Source organism: Pezoporus occidentalis, unplaced genomic scaffold (genome assembly GCF_034315485.1).
Source record: "Pezoporus occidentalis ecotype Australia unplaced genomic scaffold, CSIRO_AGI_Poc_V1 ctg235, whole genome shotgun sequence".
Classification (NCBI taxonomy): Eukaryota; Metazoa; Chordata; class Aves; order Psittaciformes; family Psittacidae; genus Pezoporus; species Pezoporus occidentalis.
In genome coordinates, this window is record NW_026914233.1 from 727,700 (window position 1) to 748,678 (window position 20,979).

Genomic DNA, 20,979 nt, shown 5'->3' on the forward strand with positions numbered 1-20,979 from the left:
CTGGTTTCCTGACTGCTAGATTGATCCCTCATACAAGCCACCCTAGTAGATTATACAGAAACATGCTTGCTGCTGAACAGCCAAGTGTCTTCTTTCACCTGAGGATTTCCCAGCCTTCAGCATCTCAGATGTTCACACTTCTGCCCCCTTTTCCCCACTAGTTTATTGGTTCTAAGAGTGCACGAGGGCTGTGTCATGTTGGCTTGCCTCAGGTGATGATTTCCTGTTTGGGAACCATCATGGAGCTGCTCAGAGAGCTTCTCTCCTTCACATCACACTTAAGTCTTGTTTAAGTCATGATAGAGCATTCAGAGAGCATAGGAAACAAGCCAATACTTCTGCACATCCATTGTGTTTCCTGTCCTGCCTTCAGGATGCATTTTAACACTGTTCTTGGTGCATCAGGATGGCGATGAGTGAAGGCCACTTGCTTTGGGTGGATAGCAGCCATTGCTCAGGCAGTATTAATTTCTGGATCATTGTGCACACTTAACTAGGCTTGGGTTTTCCTTTTTGGCCTGAACTGTTAGCTGCATGTTCCTTAGATACTGGCCTGGGTGCCATAGCTCAGAACCAGATAAATTGTTTGCATAGTGCAATCCTGAAGGAAGTATAGCGTCAAAAGCATCAAGCCCCTGCTTGCACGTGAAATTAAGATACTGTATTCATAGCTCTGGGAAAGAACTGTGATGCTCCTTTAGCTGTAATGTCAAATGCATTTGGAATAAAGACATAAAATCACTGAAGAGGCATGGGAGAACCAGCGATAAACATGCATCGCCATCCTTCTTGCTCTGGGATACAGCTAATATAAAATACAGCGAGTCTAAAGGAAGAAGAAAGGCTATTCAGCAACAACAAAATCATAGTGAGTGAGAACTCACATAATTGCTCTTGACAGCTGCAATTACCTTTGGCCTGCAGCTGGTTATGAGAGTGGCAGATACCAGCTGGGCAGAGCGGACCAAGAGACACACAGAGCAGCCAGACAAAAGGGCTTTGGAGCACCTCTGAAGTGTAGCTGACAGCTCTGCTCTTCTGTGCCTGCTCAGCAAGGAACACAGGAGGTGACTTCCTGCATTTTCTTTCATTGCCAAGTGGGGTAGCCTGAATGGGCCACGTCAAACCCTCTGTATAGAGGCAGCGATGCCTGGTGTAGACATACCAGTTTCCTGGCTGGGCTGAAGGGTTGCAGACTCTTCAGTGAGTTTTTCCTTCACTTTCCCATCATGACAGAAATCCTGCTTCATTTAACCTCTTAATAAGTAATGCTTTGCTTCACCGTGCTGAGCAAAGTCAGCATATGAGGAGGAAATTCAGTTTGCAGTTGTTAGCATATGAGGAGGAAATTCAGTTGGCAGTAGTTAGCCAACTTAGAGTCATAGTCACAGAATGGTTTGGATTGGAAAGGACCTTAAGATCATCCAGTTCCAACCCCCTGCCAGGGTCAGGGACACCTCGCACTAGACTATGTTGCCCAAGGTTCTGTCCAGCCTGGCCTTGAACACTGCCAGGGATGGGGCAGCCACAGCTTCTCTGGGCACCCTGTGCCAGTGCCTCAGCACCCTCACAGGGAAGAGCTTCTGCCTTAGATCTAACCTGAACTTCCCCTGTTTCAGTCTGAACCCATCACCCCTTGTCCTATCGCTACAGTCCCTGATGAAGAGTCCCTCTCCAGCATCCTTGTAGCCCCCTTCAGACACTGGAAGCTCCTCTGAGGTCTCCACACAGCTTCTCTTCTCCAGGCTGAACAGCCCCATTTGCTTTTACAGGAGCATCTATGCAATCATGTATTTGATCTATGGTTCCATCAGTCATAGACCATTTCCCAATACTGTGCTCTCAAGTCATCTAAACTAGCAAATAAACCAGCATCACCCAACCAATAAATCTCTTTCTGCAAATAATCCAGGTTCCATTGTACAGGGAGTAAATAGGTTGCTTTCCATATGACTAGGACTGTTGGTACTTTTGAAGGTCCTGCAGACATCTGTGAAGTCTCAGATGTGTGTCATTGGAGTTAGCTATATAAATACTTTCATAAATTTGGGATTAAATACCTGAGTTCAACTTTATATTTCACAAATCGCCTGCTTAAATATATATGTATATATACATACACCTTGTGAATTGGAAGACAAAAGTTGGGCCTCATTCAAGACAATTTAAGGGAAAACAGGAAAATTAAGACTAAAAAGAATCAAGGCTTCTCGGTGATCAAATGGGGCAAAAAGGAATCTGGACAGAAATGCAGGCAAGACCAACCCTTAAAACCAGAAAAGAGCATCTGAGGAAAGCTTCAGTCCCAACGGATTTGTGCTGTGGATGCAGATCTCTAAGTGACAGATAGGGGAAGCCGCAAACCTTTTTCCATTGCCTTCCATTAGTTGTTCATACAGAAGCTGTGTATTACTTTCCCAGACCACTAAAGATACCATACATTGCTTTAGTCGAAAAGCAGCAACTTTTTTGTATTCATTCCTCTTTAAAAATAGCTCTGTAGTATCTTATTACAGCCGGATGTAGAGAGACAGAGAGACCGGAGTATTCATTTCCTCCCACCCTAATGTCGCTTCCTGACCAGCTCAGACCCCTTAGATCTCTTACATTATCATTTCACAGTGGGTCCAGGTGACTTCCATGATCTCTTTGGAGAATAACTTATTTTCCCAGTACTCCCATGGCCTTCAAATGAGGAACTGTTCACACAAGTGAGTTCAGGATTCAAAAGGGGCCCGAGCTTCCACTGTCAGTGCTCTCTCGCAGCCTGCTTTCTGCTGCAATCCAAGATGCTGAGCGAGGGAGAGGTGGCATTTAAAGCTCAGCAATGTATCTGTCTTCTGTGCCTGGCATCGGTAGCCCGATCCTGACACCGTATTTATGTGATTCCTCATGTACTTGGGTGGCTTTAATTTGTGCTATTTTTTTCTTGGGTTTATTGTTATTGACAAATGTGATTCCAGTTTCATTACTTTATTCCTGTGGGGAGTTCCAGCAGGGACTCTATTTCACATTTAATGGCTGGAAGCTTGCAAGGCCTCTGGTTTAACACAGGAATAATGTAAAGGGGGTTTAACTGCAAGTCCTCTAGGAATAATTTTTCTGACTACAGCCTTTTTCTCTTCTTTGCATTTCTCTGCAGGTCTCTCATGATTTTGCAATCAATTTCAATGAAGACAACCCAGAATGTGCAGGTAACACTCACATGAGGCCAGACTGCTGTGTCTTCGCTGTGTGCTAAACGTGCTTGCCTTTTTTATTGTATCCCCTGAGTGATTTTAAAGACAGCAGCCAGGATTTTCAAAACCTGCTGGACTCCAAGCCATTTGGCTTGGCTTTAGAATCCTTAGAAAGTGCCACACATGAATTTCCTGACAAATAGGTCCCTCTGAAAGTACATCATGTCGGACATTCAGCTCTTGCGCTTCCCCAAAGCACTAAAGTAAAGCTGTGTCTTTTAGATTCATCCCAAATCTTCAGCTACATCAACAGCAGAGGTTGTACAACTAAGAAGCTGCAAAAGGAGACTCTGCCAGATCAAACAGCAGCAGCCTGCTGCAAGTCAGCCCAGCAATATCCAGCACCAAAGGTCAGGGTAGCAGCTAAGGACTGCTGTTGCAGAAGGAAGCATACTTTCATGACAGTAGATGGAGCAGGAGGCTGTTCTAACACAGTGTAATTGTATTCTATCCATAATCAATCAATAATCCTCGGCAGTCAGAGGCCAGATTCATGTAGCAGATGTTGCTAGATGTCTTGTATTTGTAAGCATCAGTGACTGATGCTGTCTTTCTAGAAACCTGCCACAAATCACAACCTTTGTAGAAGACAGTAACAGAACAATAATCTCTAAACAGCCCAACAAATAAACCCAGACTATCACTTAGCTGAGTATCTTGGTCAGATGATCACTGCTGTCTAAAACCCACAGGTTGTTACTCTCCCTTTTCCTTCTGCTTCCATCCAGACACTGAGATGGGTGCTTCAAAATGCTCTTCCTATTTTCTATCTCATTTCTAGCTGCTTCTTTCAGCCTTTCTCAGACTTGTTAGTGGACTTTTTTTCAGGCATGGTCAGTGGAATATGTTCAGGATGACAAGATGCCAGGAAATGCAGTGAAGAAAGAAGAGAGGACAAGCAGTTCAAGGGAAGGAGACATTGAAAGAAGTCAGAATTCACTCATCCTAAATGCTAGACCTCTGTTTTCAGTTCAGTGGGCATTTCTGTTTTGTTGTTGCACTTGGATTGTTGGATTGCCCCAGCCACTGCAGGTCACACACTTGAAATGTAATTTGGTGTAAGTCCTACACTAGATGTGTTCACATGTTTTTTTACATTGCTTATAAGGAGTTAAAAGAAGCAGAAATTACAGTTACGCATCTGCAAGTGCCTGTATAGCTTGTGAGCCAGCCTGAAGTTGAGGCTTTAGTCACAGTGAAGACATGGGGATGAGGTGGGGAAGCAAAACAGACCTCACCATTTTGTCTGGACCATCACACTTTAAAATGGGTTAGCTTGCCTGCTTCTGAACCCAGAAGGCTGGATCTGTTTAAAACACTTCAGTTAGCAATGGTCGGCATTAGGTGCTATGTAATGTTCAAATATAGCTTTGTTTCCCTGTCTAAATGCAGGACATTTGAACTGTGTACTTTAGAGAAAAGCCCTAGTAGTCCATAGAAAGAACACTTCTTTTATCCTCCCTTTGCTGTCTGAGTCCAAGGCTAATTCTTTTATCACACTGACATTGGTGTATAATGATTTGTATTGATTGAAAAGACTTTCACATCTCTGTAGCAGGTCAGAGGTTGGCCAGACTAACCCTCTGCAAGTAAACAACTTTCTATGCAGACCATACTGTGTATGCAGAATAAATTGTAAGGATGGAAATGAGAGGTTTAGAAAAAGAGGAAGGAGCTGCTCTATGAGCCTTGCCTTGGCTTATGTCACTTCGTATTTAAACTTTACTGGGTTCTTTGCATAAGACTTAGTTATGTGATAAGTTAACCCATCACACAGAAGTTGAGTTGTAGGGCTAAGAAGAATTTTGCAGCAGTTCACATGCATGTGTGAGATACAAAAAGCACTTCTTTGTCCTACATGATGCCTTTTAAAATAATACGCATCTGGATGAAAGCAAGGAAAGGATACGTACCAGAAAACATGTTTCCTTATCTTCTGTAGCTTGCTCATCACATGCCTGTCGTGGATGCTTGATCAGTTCCTATCACCAACCATTCTGTGATGTTTTCTAGATGCTCTCACTTTATTAGGTGACATGGAGCAGTAACACCAGCATGTCATGTGGAGAGAGAATGCAAGAGTGAGATGGAGATAAAGGGCTTAGTGACCAGACTATTTTTCCTTGTAATTATTTAGCATACTTGCCAGAAAACAAAGAAAAATGGCTGCGGAGCAATTCCTTAAACCAGGAAACAGGGGTTGGATAGAAAGTATGTGTCTAATTTGCTTTTGAGAAACGAAATCCCTTTCTTTGTGGGAGTAGTGAGCTTTCCCTGGCACAAGGTAGTGTGAAGCATCCCTCTACATTGAGTAAGAACTGTGTATAGAATCATAGGATCATATAGGTTGGAAAAGACCTCTAAAATCAACTGTCTAAACCATCTCAGCTGCCAAGTCCAGCACTAAACCGTGCCCCTGAGTGCCACATCTGCAAGTCTTTTCAATACCCCCAGGGACAGTGACTCAACCACTGCCCTGGGCAGCCTGTTCCAATGCTTGACAAATGTTTCAGTGAAGAAATTGTTCCTAATCTCCAGTCTAACCTCCCCTGGAACGCTTTGAGGCCATTTCCTCTTGTTCTGTCACATATTACTTTGATGAAGGTGACTGGAATTCACAGAATACGGATATCCTCACCTTTCCTCTGGTATGATTTCCATTCTTGAAAATCATAGCATTTATACCCTTATGTTTATAGTGTATTATATTAATTGTTTTATACTTCAGATTTAGTCTTTACTGTGCGCAAAAGAAAGTGACAACCTCTAATCAGAAGGAATGCTTCTACACATGCATGCATTTTACATGCATCTTACACCCACCTATATATGCATACGCTGTATTTCATCAGAGCTGTACAAAGTGGATTCCAATTAAAAATGCAGAGTTGAAGGAATCCAGAGAAAAGTAACCTACAAATCAAGCCACTCATATATCCTGTTGGATTTGGATGTATTAAGGACAGTAGATACCTCTAAAAGATACTAATATGAAACAAGAAATTGTTTCTGGAACATGTTTGTTTCTAAAATGAAAGCAACTTTCTGACATGTACCACAGTAAATCTGTGTGGAATGCAGGGAGTGAGTTTCATCTTATACCATTTCAATGCATAAGGAGAAAAACTACAGTGCATCTTGTCATCATCTTGGGGAAGATTTATGAGGTCCTCATGCAAGATCAGTAGGTATATGTAATGAATTCCACAGCAGGTTTAAAATTAGGAGTTAACAGAAGGTCTGGTTTGCAATATATAATTTAGTCACTGGAATTACCAAGGGAAATTTTGTAACATTACTTTACATTTTAGCCAATGATAGCAATAATTGGAGCATGTTCCTTTGTCTGGGAGCACTGCAGTGGGAAACTGTGTTTGTAGCTACCTACAAAGACAGAAGACTGCATTCTCCACCATTCTTTTATAGGAGGGTCAGGTTTATTGTTATAAAGCCATTACAGTTCCCTGTGATTTGTTAGTAACCAGTCTGCACCCATATACTGGTTGAGTAGCATTTCATGAGTGAGCGATGCAAACTCAACCTACCTTAGCCTCTTAGAGATGATTTTCGTTCTTCTGCATCCTTCATAAAGCTCTTCAGTCTGTGACTTTCTTTCCAACTTTAGCCCTCTAATCCTTTAGGTCTGGTGTAAGCTGAGAGTTCTGAATGCAGAGGCAAAACTGCCTCCCTTCAAGAAATCCTTCTTCTCAGTGATTGAAAACATCAAATTGCATTCAGTGATCTGTCAAGCGTGTCAGCAGAAGTGTGTTCTCCCTGCTCTGGCTATATATCCCGGAATGAAAAAAAACAAAATAGCTAGTTCTTCCATCCAAACTTCTTGACTAAAGCTCATTTTTCTGTTGACTGCAAAGCATCCTGCTGTTTCTTCCAAGATTTTACAGCTTTTGGTCATAATCAAATTCTGCCTGTGAGCAACAATGCAGATTCACCCTGTGCTCTTTTCTTAGCAAAGGGGAGTCAGGAAAAGCTGTTTGAATTCCTTGACACCTCTAGGTTGTAAGTACAAAGGGCAGATTTGTTGGTAAGTACCGCAATAAGCAGAATTTAACTGAAGAGGAAGAGGGAGACATGTTGAAGTGTTCCTAATTTGTGCTACCCTTTTCGCATGAATCTCTTGATCACTTACACCTTGAACTGGGGAGGATGGAGGCTAGGGTACTGCAAGCTGACACCTGAAAAGAAGACATTAAGAGGAGAAGCATGTACAATGAATTCTGTATTACAAACTAGCTTCAAGGCAGCTAGGGACAGCTTCTTGAAAATCACATGAAGTTGTCAGTCCTTCCTAATTATGTGATGTCTTGAATTTGTTCATTAAGAGCCCACCTTTTATTTGCATTTTAATCAAGCATGATCCTGGTGATGCACTCCACATTTATTTGCCTTTTGTGTGGCTTTTCATGCCAGGAATACAGGGCGTGGTGGAGGCATATCAGAGCTGCCTTCCCAAACTGCAGCTGTATGGACCCACAAACATTGCTCCCATCATCCAGAAGGTGGCAAAATCAGCATCAGAGGAGACCAACACCAAGGAGGCCTCGGTAAGGGCATAATGCTGTGTTCACCTTTCTTCTTGTATTACAATAGATCTCTTGCAGGACATCCAAACAGGACCCTTTCATGGATGTGAATCGTGCCTTCACGGTTTTCACTAGTGGCTTTCACAGCTTGAGCCTGTGTTAGCTGGAACAGCGTATCTTGCCTTTATGGCTTCAATAGTCACAACTTCAGACTCTTCCCCACTGTTCTGTTTCCTGCTTTTAAAGCTGTAACACATCTAGTTCTTCACAGTGGAAACAGAAATGCCACCGCTAAGATAACAAAACTTCAGGGACCAAGCCCTAAAAGTGTTGATTGTGCAAAGGGAGGAGTTCAGATGATTCTGTAAACACACTACCCAGTTCCAGGCTGGACTAAAACCCTTTTGTTCAAATAGTTGGGATTTTTCCAACCATTGCTTTGAAAACTGTATGCAGTTTTCAAACTTGCTGTTACTGATGCGGAATATCATGTGCCTTTTGGAAAGCAGGAGACAAGTCTGTTAGCCTGCATCTGATACAACACCCATGACAGATTTCTTGGCGAAAAGACTGAAGCATACATCATGTTTTAAATGTATGTCTTTGAAATGCATTAGGCTTCTTTTTCTCCTGCCTTCCAGACAGGAGAATGAGAGAACTGGCAAGAACAGGTGAGTGAGTAGGTCTGAAACGTTTACAAGAGCAGTGCTGTGGGAGTAAAGGATGTAAGAGAGAACTTGCTTACTGCATTATGGAAAATGCCTATGCATAGGATCACAATAAAGCTGTACATTGGCATGCATCTCATACCAGGCCTAGAGCTTTCCCTAAGCTTTCTTCATGTGCTGACCCTTTTTTTAAGTCCTATTAAGGCAGCAGTTCCCAAATATTTCTGTTCATGAGTCTGGGCTTGTGATTGTCATTCCAGTGCTGTTTGCAGGCTCTTGAGAGTATTTAGAGTCCCAGTCCTAAAATGGGGAATTGCTGTGTTTTCATTTCCATGCCCACCTAATGCTGAGGTGGCTCACTCTGTTCCCAGTGCTGCCTCTGAACTACTCTGTCATATTGAATAAGTTGTTCCATGTTTCTAAACCTAAGCTTCCCCTCTTTCTGATGGAAAAACAAATGAATTTATAGCAATAGTCTTCAAGATAAAGTGTTCTCCCTGTACGTTTTGTTTCTTTCATGGCAGGAGATGAACAGAACTCTTGGAGTTTTTATAGCTGTGTGTATAATAAATGTTCATTATGTTTACTGTGTTAGTATTGCTCATGCAGAGTGACCAGATTCTGGGAGCTGTTCATTTTTCCTATTAATGCACATTTGTTCAGCGACTCCAACTGCCTAACAGTGAGAATCACTCCAGCTGCCCATGTGAGAGTCACTCTTCCCCATTACCAAGTGAAGTCCTAGCCCATGATCCCACTCAGTGGCCTTTGGAGTTTTGGCAAAGAAATTACAAGCTCACAGAATTGCTTGCTCTCCTTTAGAGAATGAGAAAACGTCTCTTCAGGGCTCTGCATTAAGTGATGGAAGATGGATTCCTCCCTGCACATGCCCTTGCTCTCCCCAGGGACCCCCATACCTGGCATTATGTGGTGCCTCTCCATAGTGTGGGTCAGCCTCCAGTTTGCAGACGGATGCACCCATCCCACTTGCCTGTTTGCAGCACTTGTCTGCAGAGTGCTGTCATAACCTCCCCAGTAGCTCTGCTACAGGTTTGTAATGCTTCAATACCCCATCCCTCCCGGCCTCCCACTGGTTCCCAAAGGGAAAACAAATGCAATCAGAAACTGACAGCATAAGTGATTGTGCAGCAGATGGAAAACAGAGCTAGTGAGGATCTCTGGATTATTCCAGACTTCCCAGCCAAAGTCCTGACTCTCCCAGGTCTAGCAGCTAGAAACCCCCTTTTCTACACTGTGAAGCCCTTGGCTCCCTCGAGCTCCTGGAAATTACTTGAACTAGAAGTAACCTCCAGAAGAGGACAGATTATTATCTGAGGAGGTCTGGATTGGAAACAGACATAACCTCTGAGTCACTGTAAAGGCTCTTTCCTATCTAAGAAAGCTCATGAGTGGCTCACCAGCAACACTGGTTATGCTGGAAGAGGGCAAGCAGCTTTGGAGGCTGAACTAACGCTGTGCTTTCTCACTTCTTTCCCAACAACTTCAGCAATATTTCATCTTGCTGATTCTGACGGATGGCGTCATCACAGACATGGCTGACACCAGAGAGGCCATTGTCCATGCCTCTCACCTTCCCATGTCAGTCATCATCGTCGGGGTGGGGAACGCTGATTTTAGCGACATGCAGATGCTGGATGGTGATGATGGGATCCTGCGGTCTCCCAAGGGCGAGCCTGTGCTTCGAGACATTGTCCAGTTTGTGCCATTTAGGAACTTCAAACATGTAAGCTGACTTTTCCGTCCACTCCACAGAAGGGTGAATGTATAAAATAGAGAGTGAACGGTGCCTGGGGCATGAAGTGTTGAGTAAGTTTGTGGCATTAGTTAGTCAGAAATGGAGAGGAATACAGAATCAGACATGCTCCATTAGTAAGATGTGGGGTGGAGGGAAGAGATGGGGCAGAATCCGTGTGCTTCTTGTGGTGCCAGTCATTGCTTCCACTTTCTCCCTGATTTTAGTTTCATTGTTCTCCCTGATTTATTTTTCCTGGAGTCTCTTTTTCATTCTCTTCGCATCTGTTCTATCAGGACTCCTGTATTCTGCTCTCCCTCCCTTCGTTTCCACAGGCAGCTGAAATGGCTGTGAACTTGTACTCACGGTGTTCCCTAGGAGGCTGTTTCCTTGTTGAAATGCAGGTCCCCAAGTTCTCAAAGGCAGGTGTGTCCTCCCACAGGGTTAGGGCTAGGGTTTTTCAGGGCCCTTTTCCTCCATATGGAGGCACGGAGTGGCCATTGTGTTCCTCAGCAATGCTTATCACATCTCTTTGCCTCTGTTCTTCCATCTTTCTCTCCCTTCCATGCATTTTTATGGTGACAGTGCCACTCAGTCCCCTATCTGCTAGAAGAAAGCATGAGCACTAACCTGCTCATAACTTGTGATTCTCCTTCATCAGATAATCACAAGTACATAGTGATGCACTGTAGTGTATTGCTGAGGTGTCAAGAGGTGAGTTATTTATGGGCTAGTGCTGGACCTACTTTCAGTGAGTTGAAAACACGTTTTCTCCCCTTTTCTCTCAGTAGCAGAGATAATATAGATACAGCGATAGCTAATGTATTTGCTGTATCAGAAAAGTCAATATCTCTTCTGCAAGTTGATATTTAGTCTGTTTATTGAGAACTTTCAGCATTTCAGCAAATATCAGTGTCATGGATCGGTGTCCATAACAGTACCCACTTCTGGCTGAAATTCTTTATTGCTATATCCCAGATAATCTCTCTGAACAAAGCGACATCCACAGCTATCTTGCTTCCTTATCCTCAGCGCAAAGACCATACCTTTTGCATCAACTAGTGAAAGAATTTTTCATGGGGGAAATGAGTGTGATGTTTTGATTGAGATTTATTTTTCCTCACAAAGAAAGGCAGATTTAACCCATTACAAGATTTTTGTCTTACCAGTTCTGATTAAACCCAAGAATTAACCATAAATCAGCTTATTACATTCAATAGCTTTAAGTAAAGGATGCATTTGGTTAAAAATCACATCCTTTTTGTCAATGTACATTGTGTTTAGTTCTTTCTACAAAGGATCCTTCTAGACTAGTTATATAAGGTTTCTAGGTTTTTCTGATAAATCAAGTATTCTACATGCCTAAATCCATACTGCCACTCCTGCTGACGGAAAGAGGGGAGAAAAGGTTATTTGTGAGCAATTATTTTTTGTTTTCCTGGAACAGAAAACCAAAATTCATTTGGAGTCAACTCAAACAACATTGCTTTTCACTACTTCCATTCTCAGGGCAGCCTGGAACTTAAAATCTCATCTGTACCGAAAGAGATCAGAAATAACCTATCCAAAAGGTGCCCCTGTGAGAATACTGAAAGGAGGGAGAAGGAAGTTGTAGAAATAACCTACAGAGTGAATCCCCTGTATTTTAGAAGTTTGACTTCAGAGAAGGTTCTCATCCTGCACAGCACTCATACAGGCAGTTAACACATTTCAGTTACTTACAATTATTCACATACCTAAAGCCTCATGCCCACTTCAATGTTGTACTGGCTCAAGACCCAGTGCAGACAGAAAACTTTATTATAGGTGCTTAATCTGTTATATGATGTAGTGTATCAGGAGTTTAAACCCATCACCCCTTGTCCTATCGCTACAGTCCCTGATGAAGAGTCCCTCTCCAGCATCCTTGTAGCCCCCTTCAGACACTGGAAGCTGCTCTGAGGTCTCCACGCAGCTTCTCTTCTCCAGGCTGAACAGCCCCAGTGTTCTCAGCCTGTCTCCATACGGGAGGTGCTCCAGCCCCTGAGCATCCTCGTGGCCTCCTATGGACTTGCTCCAACAGCTCCAGGTCCTTCTGATGTTGAGGACACCAGCAGTGCACACAGTGCTGCAAGTGGGGTCTCGTAAGAGCAGAGCAGAGGGGCAGGATCACCTTCCTAGACCTGCTGCTCTCCCTGCTTTTCATAGAATCATGGAATCATAGAATAGTTAGGGTTGGAAAGGACCTTAAGATCATCCAGTTCCAACCCCCCCTGCTGTGGGCAGGGACACCTCACACTAAACCGTATCACCCAAGGCCTCGTCCAACCTGGCCTTGAACACTGCCAGGGATGGAGCATTCACAACCTCCCTGGGCAACCCATTCCAGTGCCTCACCACCCTCACAGTAAAGAACTTCTGCCTTATATCCAATCTAAACTTCCCCTGTTTAAGTTTTAACCCATTACCCCTTGTCCTGTCACTACAGTCTCTAATGAAGAGTCCCTCTCCAGCATCCCTATAGGCCCCCTTCAGATACTGGAAGGCTGCTATGAGGTCTCCACACAGCCTTCTCTTCTCCAGGCTGAACCCAGCACACAGGGGGGGTTTCTGGGCTCAAGCGCACACTGAAGCTGCTCATGTTCAGTTTCTCACCAACCAACACCCCCAAGTCCTTCTCCTCAGGCCGCTCTGAATCACAGTGATGCAGATGATACAGGCAGATGCGTATTGGCCCCATGTTCAGTTAGGTGACCTACACGGGATCCACAGAAGCTGATGGCAAGTGCTCCTGCCCAGTGTTTTTTAAACTAGAGCAGGGTGAAGCTTCCTGATTGCTAGGGCCTGTGTGTGTGCCGTGATGCCCCAGGACTTTTCCCCACTCCCTGTTTCCACCCTTTATGTGGGGTTGTCGGTAAGATGTCACAGAGGCAGGCTAAGGTATACACAGCTTTGGCTCACTACAAAGGAGATTAAAAAGCCCCAGTAATTCTCAATAGCAACGTAGAAATCAGCTATTTCAGTGAAAACAGGTTTAGGCAAGAAGGGAGCAACTGTGGAAAACCATGGATTTCACTTTGAAGAATTAAAATGAATGGGTTCTGGGGCTGTGTAACACCTGAGAACAGTCACTGCGCTATCACACGAAGTGTGGGCTCTGCTTTGCCAGTTTGTTCATGCAGAAATGTTCCAGCTTTTTTTTGGCTGCACAAATACTTGTGTATGAATGTCACAGTAGGGAAGTAGCAGTTCATTTTATTCATTACTCAAAACACCAGAATAGTTTTGTTTCTGGTTTTAGTAGCATTATCTATGTATTTGTAGTATTGTCACATTTGATACTGGAGTTTATAATAGCCCAGGGGCTTTCTGCCCCCTGGGTTAGCTTGCCTGTGGATAATTTACTAGTTACATCCTATGGAAGCCTAATTTTAAGACTGGAAAGATAAGGATCTGACCCCATGAAATAGAATAGGGCAATAAACGCTCAATACAACTACTTTGTGAGATGGTAGTTTTGAAACCTGGCTGACAGTGAGAAGGGAAGTGTTCACTAATGTAGGAAAAAGTACATGGTGTGTAGAAGAAATGTGACCCAGGCACCAGTTGAGTTCCTGTGCATCACCTGAGCTGCAGTGTGTGGTCTGTGTGTGCTCTAGCTGGAGATAAACACATTGGTTTATACCTCTCAAACTGACATCTAAGCATTAGCATTTTTGCTGCATTTTTGGGGGGGCTTACAGGGAACACGGTCAGGCAGGTTGGCTCCAGGGGGCTTGGAATCAGTTCTACCCATATACATAGAAACAAGCAGATCCAAAACATGGAGCGAGAGGGTGGAGGAGTCCAGTTTTGTCACTGCTGAGTTCAGGAGCCGAGGAAAATCCTTGCAGCACTTGCAGGTAACAGTTGCCTATAAAACATCCACAGGCCCTGCTGCTTAAAATGAAGCTTTGTCATGGGGTGAGGCAGCCACTGTGTGTTATCCACTGTGTGTTATCCTCCCTGCCTGGGGCAAAAGCCAGTGGCCTTCTCTCCATCTCTGTCCATGTCTACATTTCAAGGTCATCGGCTCTTAAATCTGGTTGACACCTACCATTTATGCGTTGGAGGAAGAGCTTTAAAGCCTTCACAAAACCTAGGCTTGAAGCTTTCTCCTGACCATGGTTTAATTTCAATGAAAACAAAATAGTTTTTATTGAATTAAAAACATTCCCGGCCATTAAAACACTTTTCCAGAAGAGGAGAATGGTGATGAAGGTCTCCCTTCTACAGTGACATACATTCATACTCAACCCGAAGCTCTGCAGCATTACTGCCCCCATGGCAGGGGGGTTGGATGATCTTAAGGTCTTTTCCAACCCTTACTATTCTATTCTATGATTACTCACCAAGTACTGATGAATTAAGTCTTTGCAGCCCTTTCAGGGCAGTATGGTTCTCTCCCAGACTGCAGAGAAGTTGAGTTACCCTGAACTTAAAATAGTCCAGATGGAGCTGAAAAACATGCAGAGCACTTTGGGCTTTAGCGGACTTTCAGGCAGCTGCAGCTCCATGCCCAAACTGACTCACAAAATGTGTTCAGCAGTAGTGACACTCACTTTGAGTCTTCTTTGCCTTCCATTTCTGTACCATACTTCCTCCCTTGATCTCATGGCACCAGTGCCCCTAAAACCCATGGCACTCCCAGCAGAGAGGCAGGTTAACGCTTGTGTTTTCTACCATTTCCTGCAGGCATCCCCAGCTGCTCTAGCAAAAAGCGTTTTGGCTGAAGTTCCAAACCAAGTCGTGGACTATTACAATGGCAAAGGGATAAAACCCAAATGTATGTCAGAGTACGAGTCTTCCAGGACACTAGCTCCATGAACCTGCCTGCACTCTTTTACAAAACGAACAACAGAAAAACGCTACTGTCTACAACTACTGTACTTAAAAATGAAACAAAAACAAACAAAAATAGCACGTTTTGGTGATTTTTAACTAAAATAACCTCTTTTTTTTTTTTTTTATTTTGCATGTGTAGCCTAAAGGCTTAAATCTGTGAAGCTGCTGTATTGTTGAAAACTTTTTATGAGGAAACCAATCCAGACAAAACGAGTGAACTCTTTACATTACAGCATGTCGCCTTGAAATAAAAGTTACCCGGTATCTGTTTTTTATACAGGTTTGTTGAAATTTTGCTAAATTTCTTATCTTTACACTGTAAAGCATTTTGAAATATTTATTGAGAGTCGAGAGCCAAAATGTCTTTGGTTTAATCTGCTATGAACCAAGAGATTTTTCCGAATGGCAGATGCATGAACTGTATTTTGCATGTTTAAAATAAAAACAACACAGTTTTGCAGTTGTCTTTATTTCTCTCTCTGCCACAAGGCTGCCTGCTTTCAAGTGACTATTCCAGGAGAAGGGTAATAAAGTGTTTCAAGGATAACTAGCCTGAAGCATGGGCATTTCTAATGTTGTAACCTGGGCACCCGAACGTGCTCACTCGGTCTGTGGCCTGAATAGCAAGTCACACATCCACAAAGGGTTCAGACCATAGCTGTAAAGACATCTGGCTTGGAGGGCATGATCCATCAGGATTGCATGTCTTAAAATACACCTGTTTAATCCAAATGATCTGGCTGGCTTTCGAGTGGGTTGTATTTTGGCTACCCAAATGTATAAAGCGTAATGGTCGTGAATTCTTCTTTTGTTTCATTTCTACTTTTTCATCTCACACATAACACCCAACTTTGTGTGACATGCTTTATGACAACCAGTGACTTGTAACTTCATGCACGCACACATCACTTGTGTGTGTGAGAGAGAAAAAATGGCTCGGTACCTAAAGAGTATTCAAGCCACCTTTGTTTCAGCAAAAAAAGGGGACACACAAGAACAGACTGGCAGTGGGTTGATCTTTCCATTAAAATACTGAGGTACATAAGTGAAGATCATAGGTCATTTTTATTCTTAGTGTTTGAATTCTGGCTTCTTCATTTGCTAAAAGACGATAGTGAAAGTTGTGGTTTATTAGAAGTTAAGGATAAAATTTGACCGATAATAATTTGTGTGGGGTTGTCCAAAGAGCACAGCTTTGGATGAATTGTGTTCTCACAACATCCTTGTTGCTAGTTCCAGATGAAGCTGTTCCGAGCCAGTGCTGAATAGTTTGGAAAATCTCACCTGTAAGCAAGGGGGTTTGTTTTAGAAATACGTATTTTTAAATGAGCTTGCAGCTAATGTAGAACTCCAGCTCCCTGATTCTCCTCTAGAAGTAACTTCCATGGAATCAGCTTTGATTGATGATTTTGTTCCATAAAATGAAGGCAATGGGATAGCTAAGATGCATGGAGCAGCACATTCAGTTCTGCTCCCTCTATAGATCCTGCAGTGCAATCATTCATGCTTGCTAGTAAAGATTCCTTCAGCTGGTGGGATATTGAACAGCAGCCAGTATTACTCGGTCACAGATATAAACTGTCTGAAGATGTCCTGACTGATAGATCTCCAACCCACATTTCCATTTAATGGCTGACACTTCATTCGAGAGCTTACCCCAGCAGGCTGCACATCTCCCCCTTTGCGGATGATATTTCATCTGGAAGCTACTGAGATTTCCCCTTACATCTCACACACCACTCTGTCAACGTATCTTAATTCTTATGTACAACATCTCTAGTTTCTCATTGCCTCTCTTTTCCTTTCATTCCCTGTTCTCAGAAGGAGCATTTTCTAGCTGTTAAAGCACATGACTGAAGAATCAGTGACTCCATGTTCTTTACTCTTCCGGTATCTTATTTTGTGATCTTGCCCAAGTTGTTTAACTTTTCCACACCTCAGATTCCTCATCCATAAAATGCAGGTAAAATAAAATAAAATGCCCTGTATTCATAAATATCTCACAGTGGTACTGGGGGACTTTAATCTTTGTAAAGTGATTTGAGATCCTCAAAGGCATGATGGCGCTCTTGCCACGTAAAGAATATTACTTTACCTTGGGGCATGGATTTAGGTGTGTAAGGTATAGCTAAGGAGGGGTTAAGCCTTTTCTTTATTATTTGCCAGACTGAAGGAACCTAAAAGAAGGCTTTCACCAACAAAACTTAGGCATCAAATACATTGTTTTTCTGGTACCTACGATCTTTGGCTAAGCTGATATTTGAAGCGTTTATGGTTACATAAAATTGGGCAGTTAGAGCTCTTCATTAGCACAGGGGTACTTCTGTAACATAGCATAACAAAAAAATGCAGAGATGAATAGGTTATTGTATGCTGAGCTATAGAAATCATCAGTCATTTTCCTGCACATAGGTGGTCTCAGTATAGTGTCTCAAGAATCACAGTTGCTGCAGAGCTTTCTGTTTACTTCACACAATCCAGATGATAAATGTTGTCGACTTAAAACCAAATCATTACCACTGGTAACATAGATCAGCAATTCCCTAGCAGCCCTCAAGGTATTTGAAAAGACACCTCCACGATATTGAAAAATCAATTGGAAAGCTCCTTCGATCTATATAGATCCCAGCACGTAAAACAAACACGTAACGGTGTGGTGAGCTGATGTAGACAACACACCAAAGACAAAGCTAGCCATATGGTAAAGGCTGTCTAATAAGGCTCTGAATGTTATTTTCATTACTCCGAGTTACTCAGTAGAATAAGAAAGTATGGGCTTTGTGCAGGGTAATATCATCAAGTATATGAATATATCCTTGAAATGGCCTTTTTTTTTCCTTCTGTTTTATCTACTTAGGGTTTCAGCGAGGCCATTCTGCCTTTAGGCTAAACTGCCATCCGTTCTTCTTGTAGATTATTTTAATGCAAATTGAAACTTTTACTGCCTTTTGATGGATCATTTTAAACCTCCAAAACTCCTTTAAAATAAATTATATCTTGTTCTTTTGAGGTAATTGATGATCTAAAATATCTTCTTTGCCAACTGCTATCCTGCATTCCTTTTTCCTGTCTCAAATCCAATTCAAAACCCTGAAGTTCCACTGTACTCAAAGATACTCATGATCCCTATTACCTCCAAATACATCAATATCCATAACTCTCGAGCCAGATACTAGGCTAAGTTGTATTTTTCATAGAATCATAGAATGGTTAGGGTTGGAAAGGACCTTAAGATCATCCAGTTCCAACCCCCTGCCATGGGCAGGGACACCTCACACTAAACCATCTCACCCAAGGCCTCGTCCAACCTGGCACCATCACAACCTCCCTGGGCAACCCATTCCAGTGCCTCACCACCCTTACAGTAAAGAACTTCTTCCTTATATCCAATCTAAACTTCCCCTGTTTCAGTTTGAACCCATTACCCCTCGTCCTATCACTACAGTCCCTAATGTAGAGTCCCTCCCCAGCATCCTTATAGTCCCCCTTCAGATACTGGAAGGCTGCTATGAGGTCTCCCTGCAGCCTTCTCTTCTCCAGGCTGAACAGGATTCTTAGTTCTGCAGGGGAAACTAAGTCTCCAATAAATCTCAAAAAAAAAAAAAAATGCATTAATACACTGCTAATTGATTATTACCCTAAGATAAAACCTCCCCATGTGAAGTTTTTACCATGCTAAGCAGTATAGTGTTCTATGGCATTTGATGAGTCTACAGGTATAAAATTGTAATAGAATCATAGAATTGTAGAATAGTTAGGGATGGAAAGGATCTTAAGATCATCTAGGTCCAACCCCCCTGCCATGGGCTGAGACACCTCACACTAAACCATGCCCATGCCACTTTTGCTTTAAAATACATATTTTCTTTTAGTCCCCAAATATCAGTGGTACACACTGACAGAGCTCAGAGGTCTACAATTTGACCTGTTAGAGACCTGCTATCTGCAGTGGAGAACAGTGGTCTAAGCCTCTGCAGCTTGCAGAGGTGATATTCCAACAAATACACATGTGGAAGGTCCCAGTTCTGAGCAGGTTTGTATGAGAGAGCTCTGCAACACTCAACACCATTCCCTGGCTTTACCCACCCACCAAATACTGTGATAGAACAGCATGTGGCTTAGTGAACTGCAGTAAGATCTTTGCTGACAGGTTAAACAGAGCTACCTACTGCAATGTGGCTTTCTGGCTGCACAAACAGAACATGGCTTTACTCCAACAATCTAAGGGGATATTCAGATTGACCTTTCTCACTTGGGATTATGGGTCTTGTGCTCACACCTGCTATGTAAGTTTAAACCTACATCCAACCTTTCCAGAGTGAAGGAGGTACAAGACAAACTCCCTTTACTCCTAAGGAGCATGGACATTTCAGGCACAAAGCATTCACGCATTGACATTCACAGATTTTTGGATGGCAAGGATGAGTTGGAGGACTCCTAGGGTAAGGTTACACTTCCCAGGCTGTTTTCCCCTTTATTTAGAGAATTGTGGCCATTTTGCCACAAGCAAAATACAGTTTATAGCACCACGCATCCTCCTTCAATCATATGTCTGACTTGTACCTGCAGTTTTGGGCTGAGGAGCTGCACTTCACCAGAGGTAATCCCAGCAATTAGAGAGCTGTGAGAGTGACACTGGCCAGCCCCGCTGCACGTGTGCTTGCAACACTCACTGCAAACCATCAGCTGGCTGCATGCACACCCCCTCTTTTCTGTTTCTCCAATTTCATTGCACCTCCAAACTGATCAGGTGAAAACCAGGTGTCTTCTCTCTTCTGAAGGCTACTGGTTCAAAAGTGATGTGTCCATCCCCGCAGTTCTGAGGACTGCCCAAGGCAGCAGACTGGAAGGGAAGATGAATGTTTTGTGATGGGCACTTGTTCTTCCTTTTTCTTCTCTCCAAAGAAGTGCTATTTACTGCTACTGCTGTGCAGAGAGCCTTTTACTGCTGTGTTCAGAGGCACCTGAATTCTTGTCCCACTGATTACGGCAGAGAGTTTGCAATCTGATTGCATTCAGAGCTGCAGCAAAGATGTGCTACACAAACTGACAGGAGTTCATACCTCTTTAGCATTATGAAAAGCTGCATGCACCATAAAAAAAGGGGGGGGGGAACAGTTTTATATTGCCCCATCGTATTGAAAGGAGGAAAGAAGTACAGCATTAAAACCTTTATCTTCAAAATGTGTGCACCCCCATGTATGACTTACATGAAATCCTGCCTCAGCTGTGCAGCACAGGTGAGAAAAGCATCATACTGTGGCAAGGAGGGTAGCTAGCATCGAGAGAGCCCTCTTGTCTAGCTGGGAACATCCATCATGACTTGGCAAGTCATTTAATCTGGCTGTGTGCCTAGGTTCCACATCTTTACAATGGGGATAAATAGCATTTTTCTGCTTGTCAGGGACTTTGGTACAGTAAGCAGCACTGTAAGGCTGTCACAGCGCTTAGAAATGGGGAGGTGTATCACTTTTAACCTTTTTAGAGCATTTCTTTCTCCTGGTATAGAAAGCCCTGTCAGAGCAGCAGCAGCAGCAGCTACTGCTGAACCCCACTAGAAAACGTGCACATGGAAGCTAGCAACACCCCTGTGGTGTTGCTGTTCCTAATGCCAGGGAGAGAATAAAAACATGTGGTGATCACCGTGACAGCAGAGATAAGCAGCTCCAGAGAGGGAACAGGAGCGGGACTGGGAACCGGAGAGATGCATTTCTGCACACACTCTGCGTTCACTTGTTAAGAGGACAAGGACAAGGAGCGTGTGTGCAAGCTGCTGGTGGTTCTCTGGGTCACGGTCTGGGGTGTGAACACCAAAATTCAGCTCTGTTACCCACTCTGAGGTGCTGCAGCCTCTTCCAGATGTGGTTAGCCGGCCACGAGCCTCCAGGCTTCAGCTGACCCCAATGAACGTGTGT

At 43.3% G+C, this 20,979-nt stretch overlaps 1 protein-coding gene across 1 annotated transcript in view; it reads left to right on the forward strand.

The window, feature by feature from the left end:
• The window catches only part of CPNE4 (copine 4), a 186,632-nt gene extending 171,098 nt beyond the window's left edge, over positions 1 to 15,534 (forward strand). The window contains exons 13-16 of the mRNA XM_062621863.1: positions 3,143 to 3,194; positions 7,668 to 7,801; positions 9,956 to 10,192; positions 14,915 to 15,534. Of these exons, the coding sequence (XP_062477847.1) occupies positions 3,143 to 3,194; positions 7,668 to 7,801; positions 9,956 to 10,192; positions 14,915 to 15,046 (555 nt within the window). The 3' untranslated portion in view covers positions 15,047 to 15,534. The remainder of the gene's footprint in view (positions 1 to 3,142; positions 3,195 to 7,667; positions 7,802 to 9,955; positions 10,193 to 14,914) is intronic.
• The last annotated feature ends 5,445 nt before the right edge of the window (positions 15,535 to 20,979 follow it).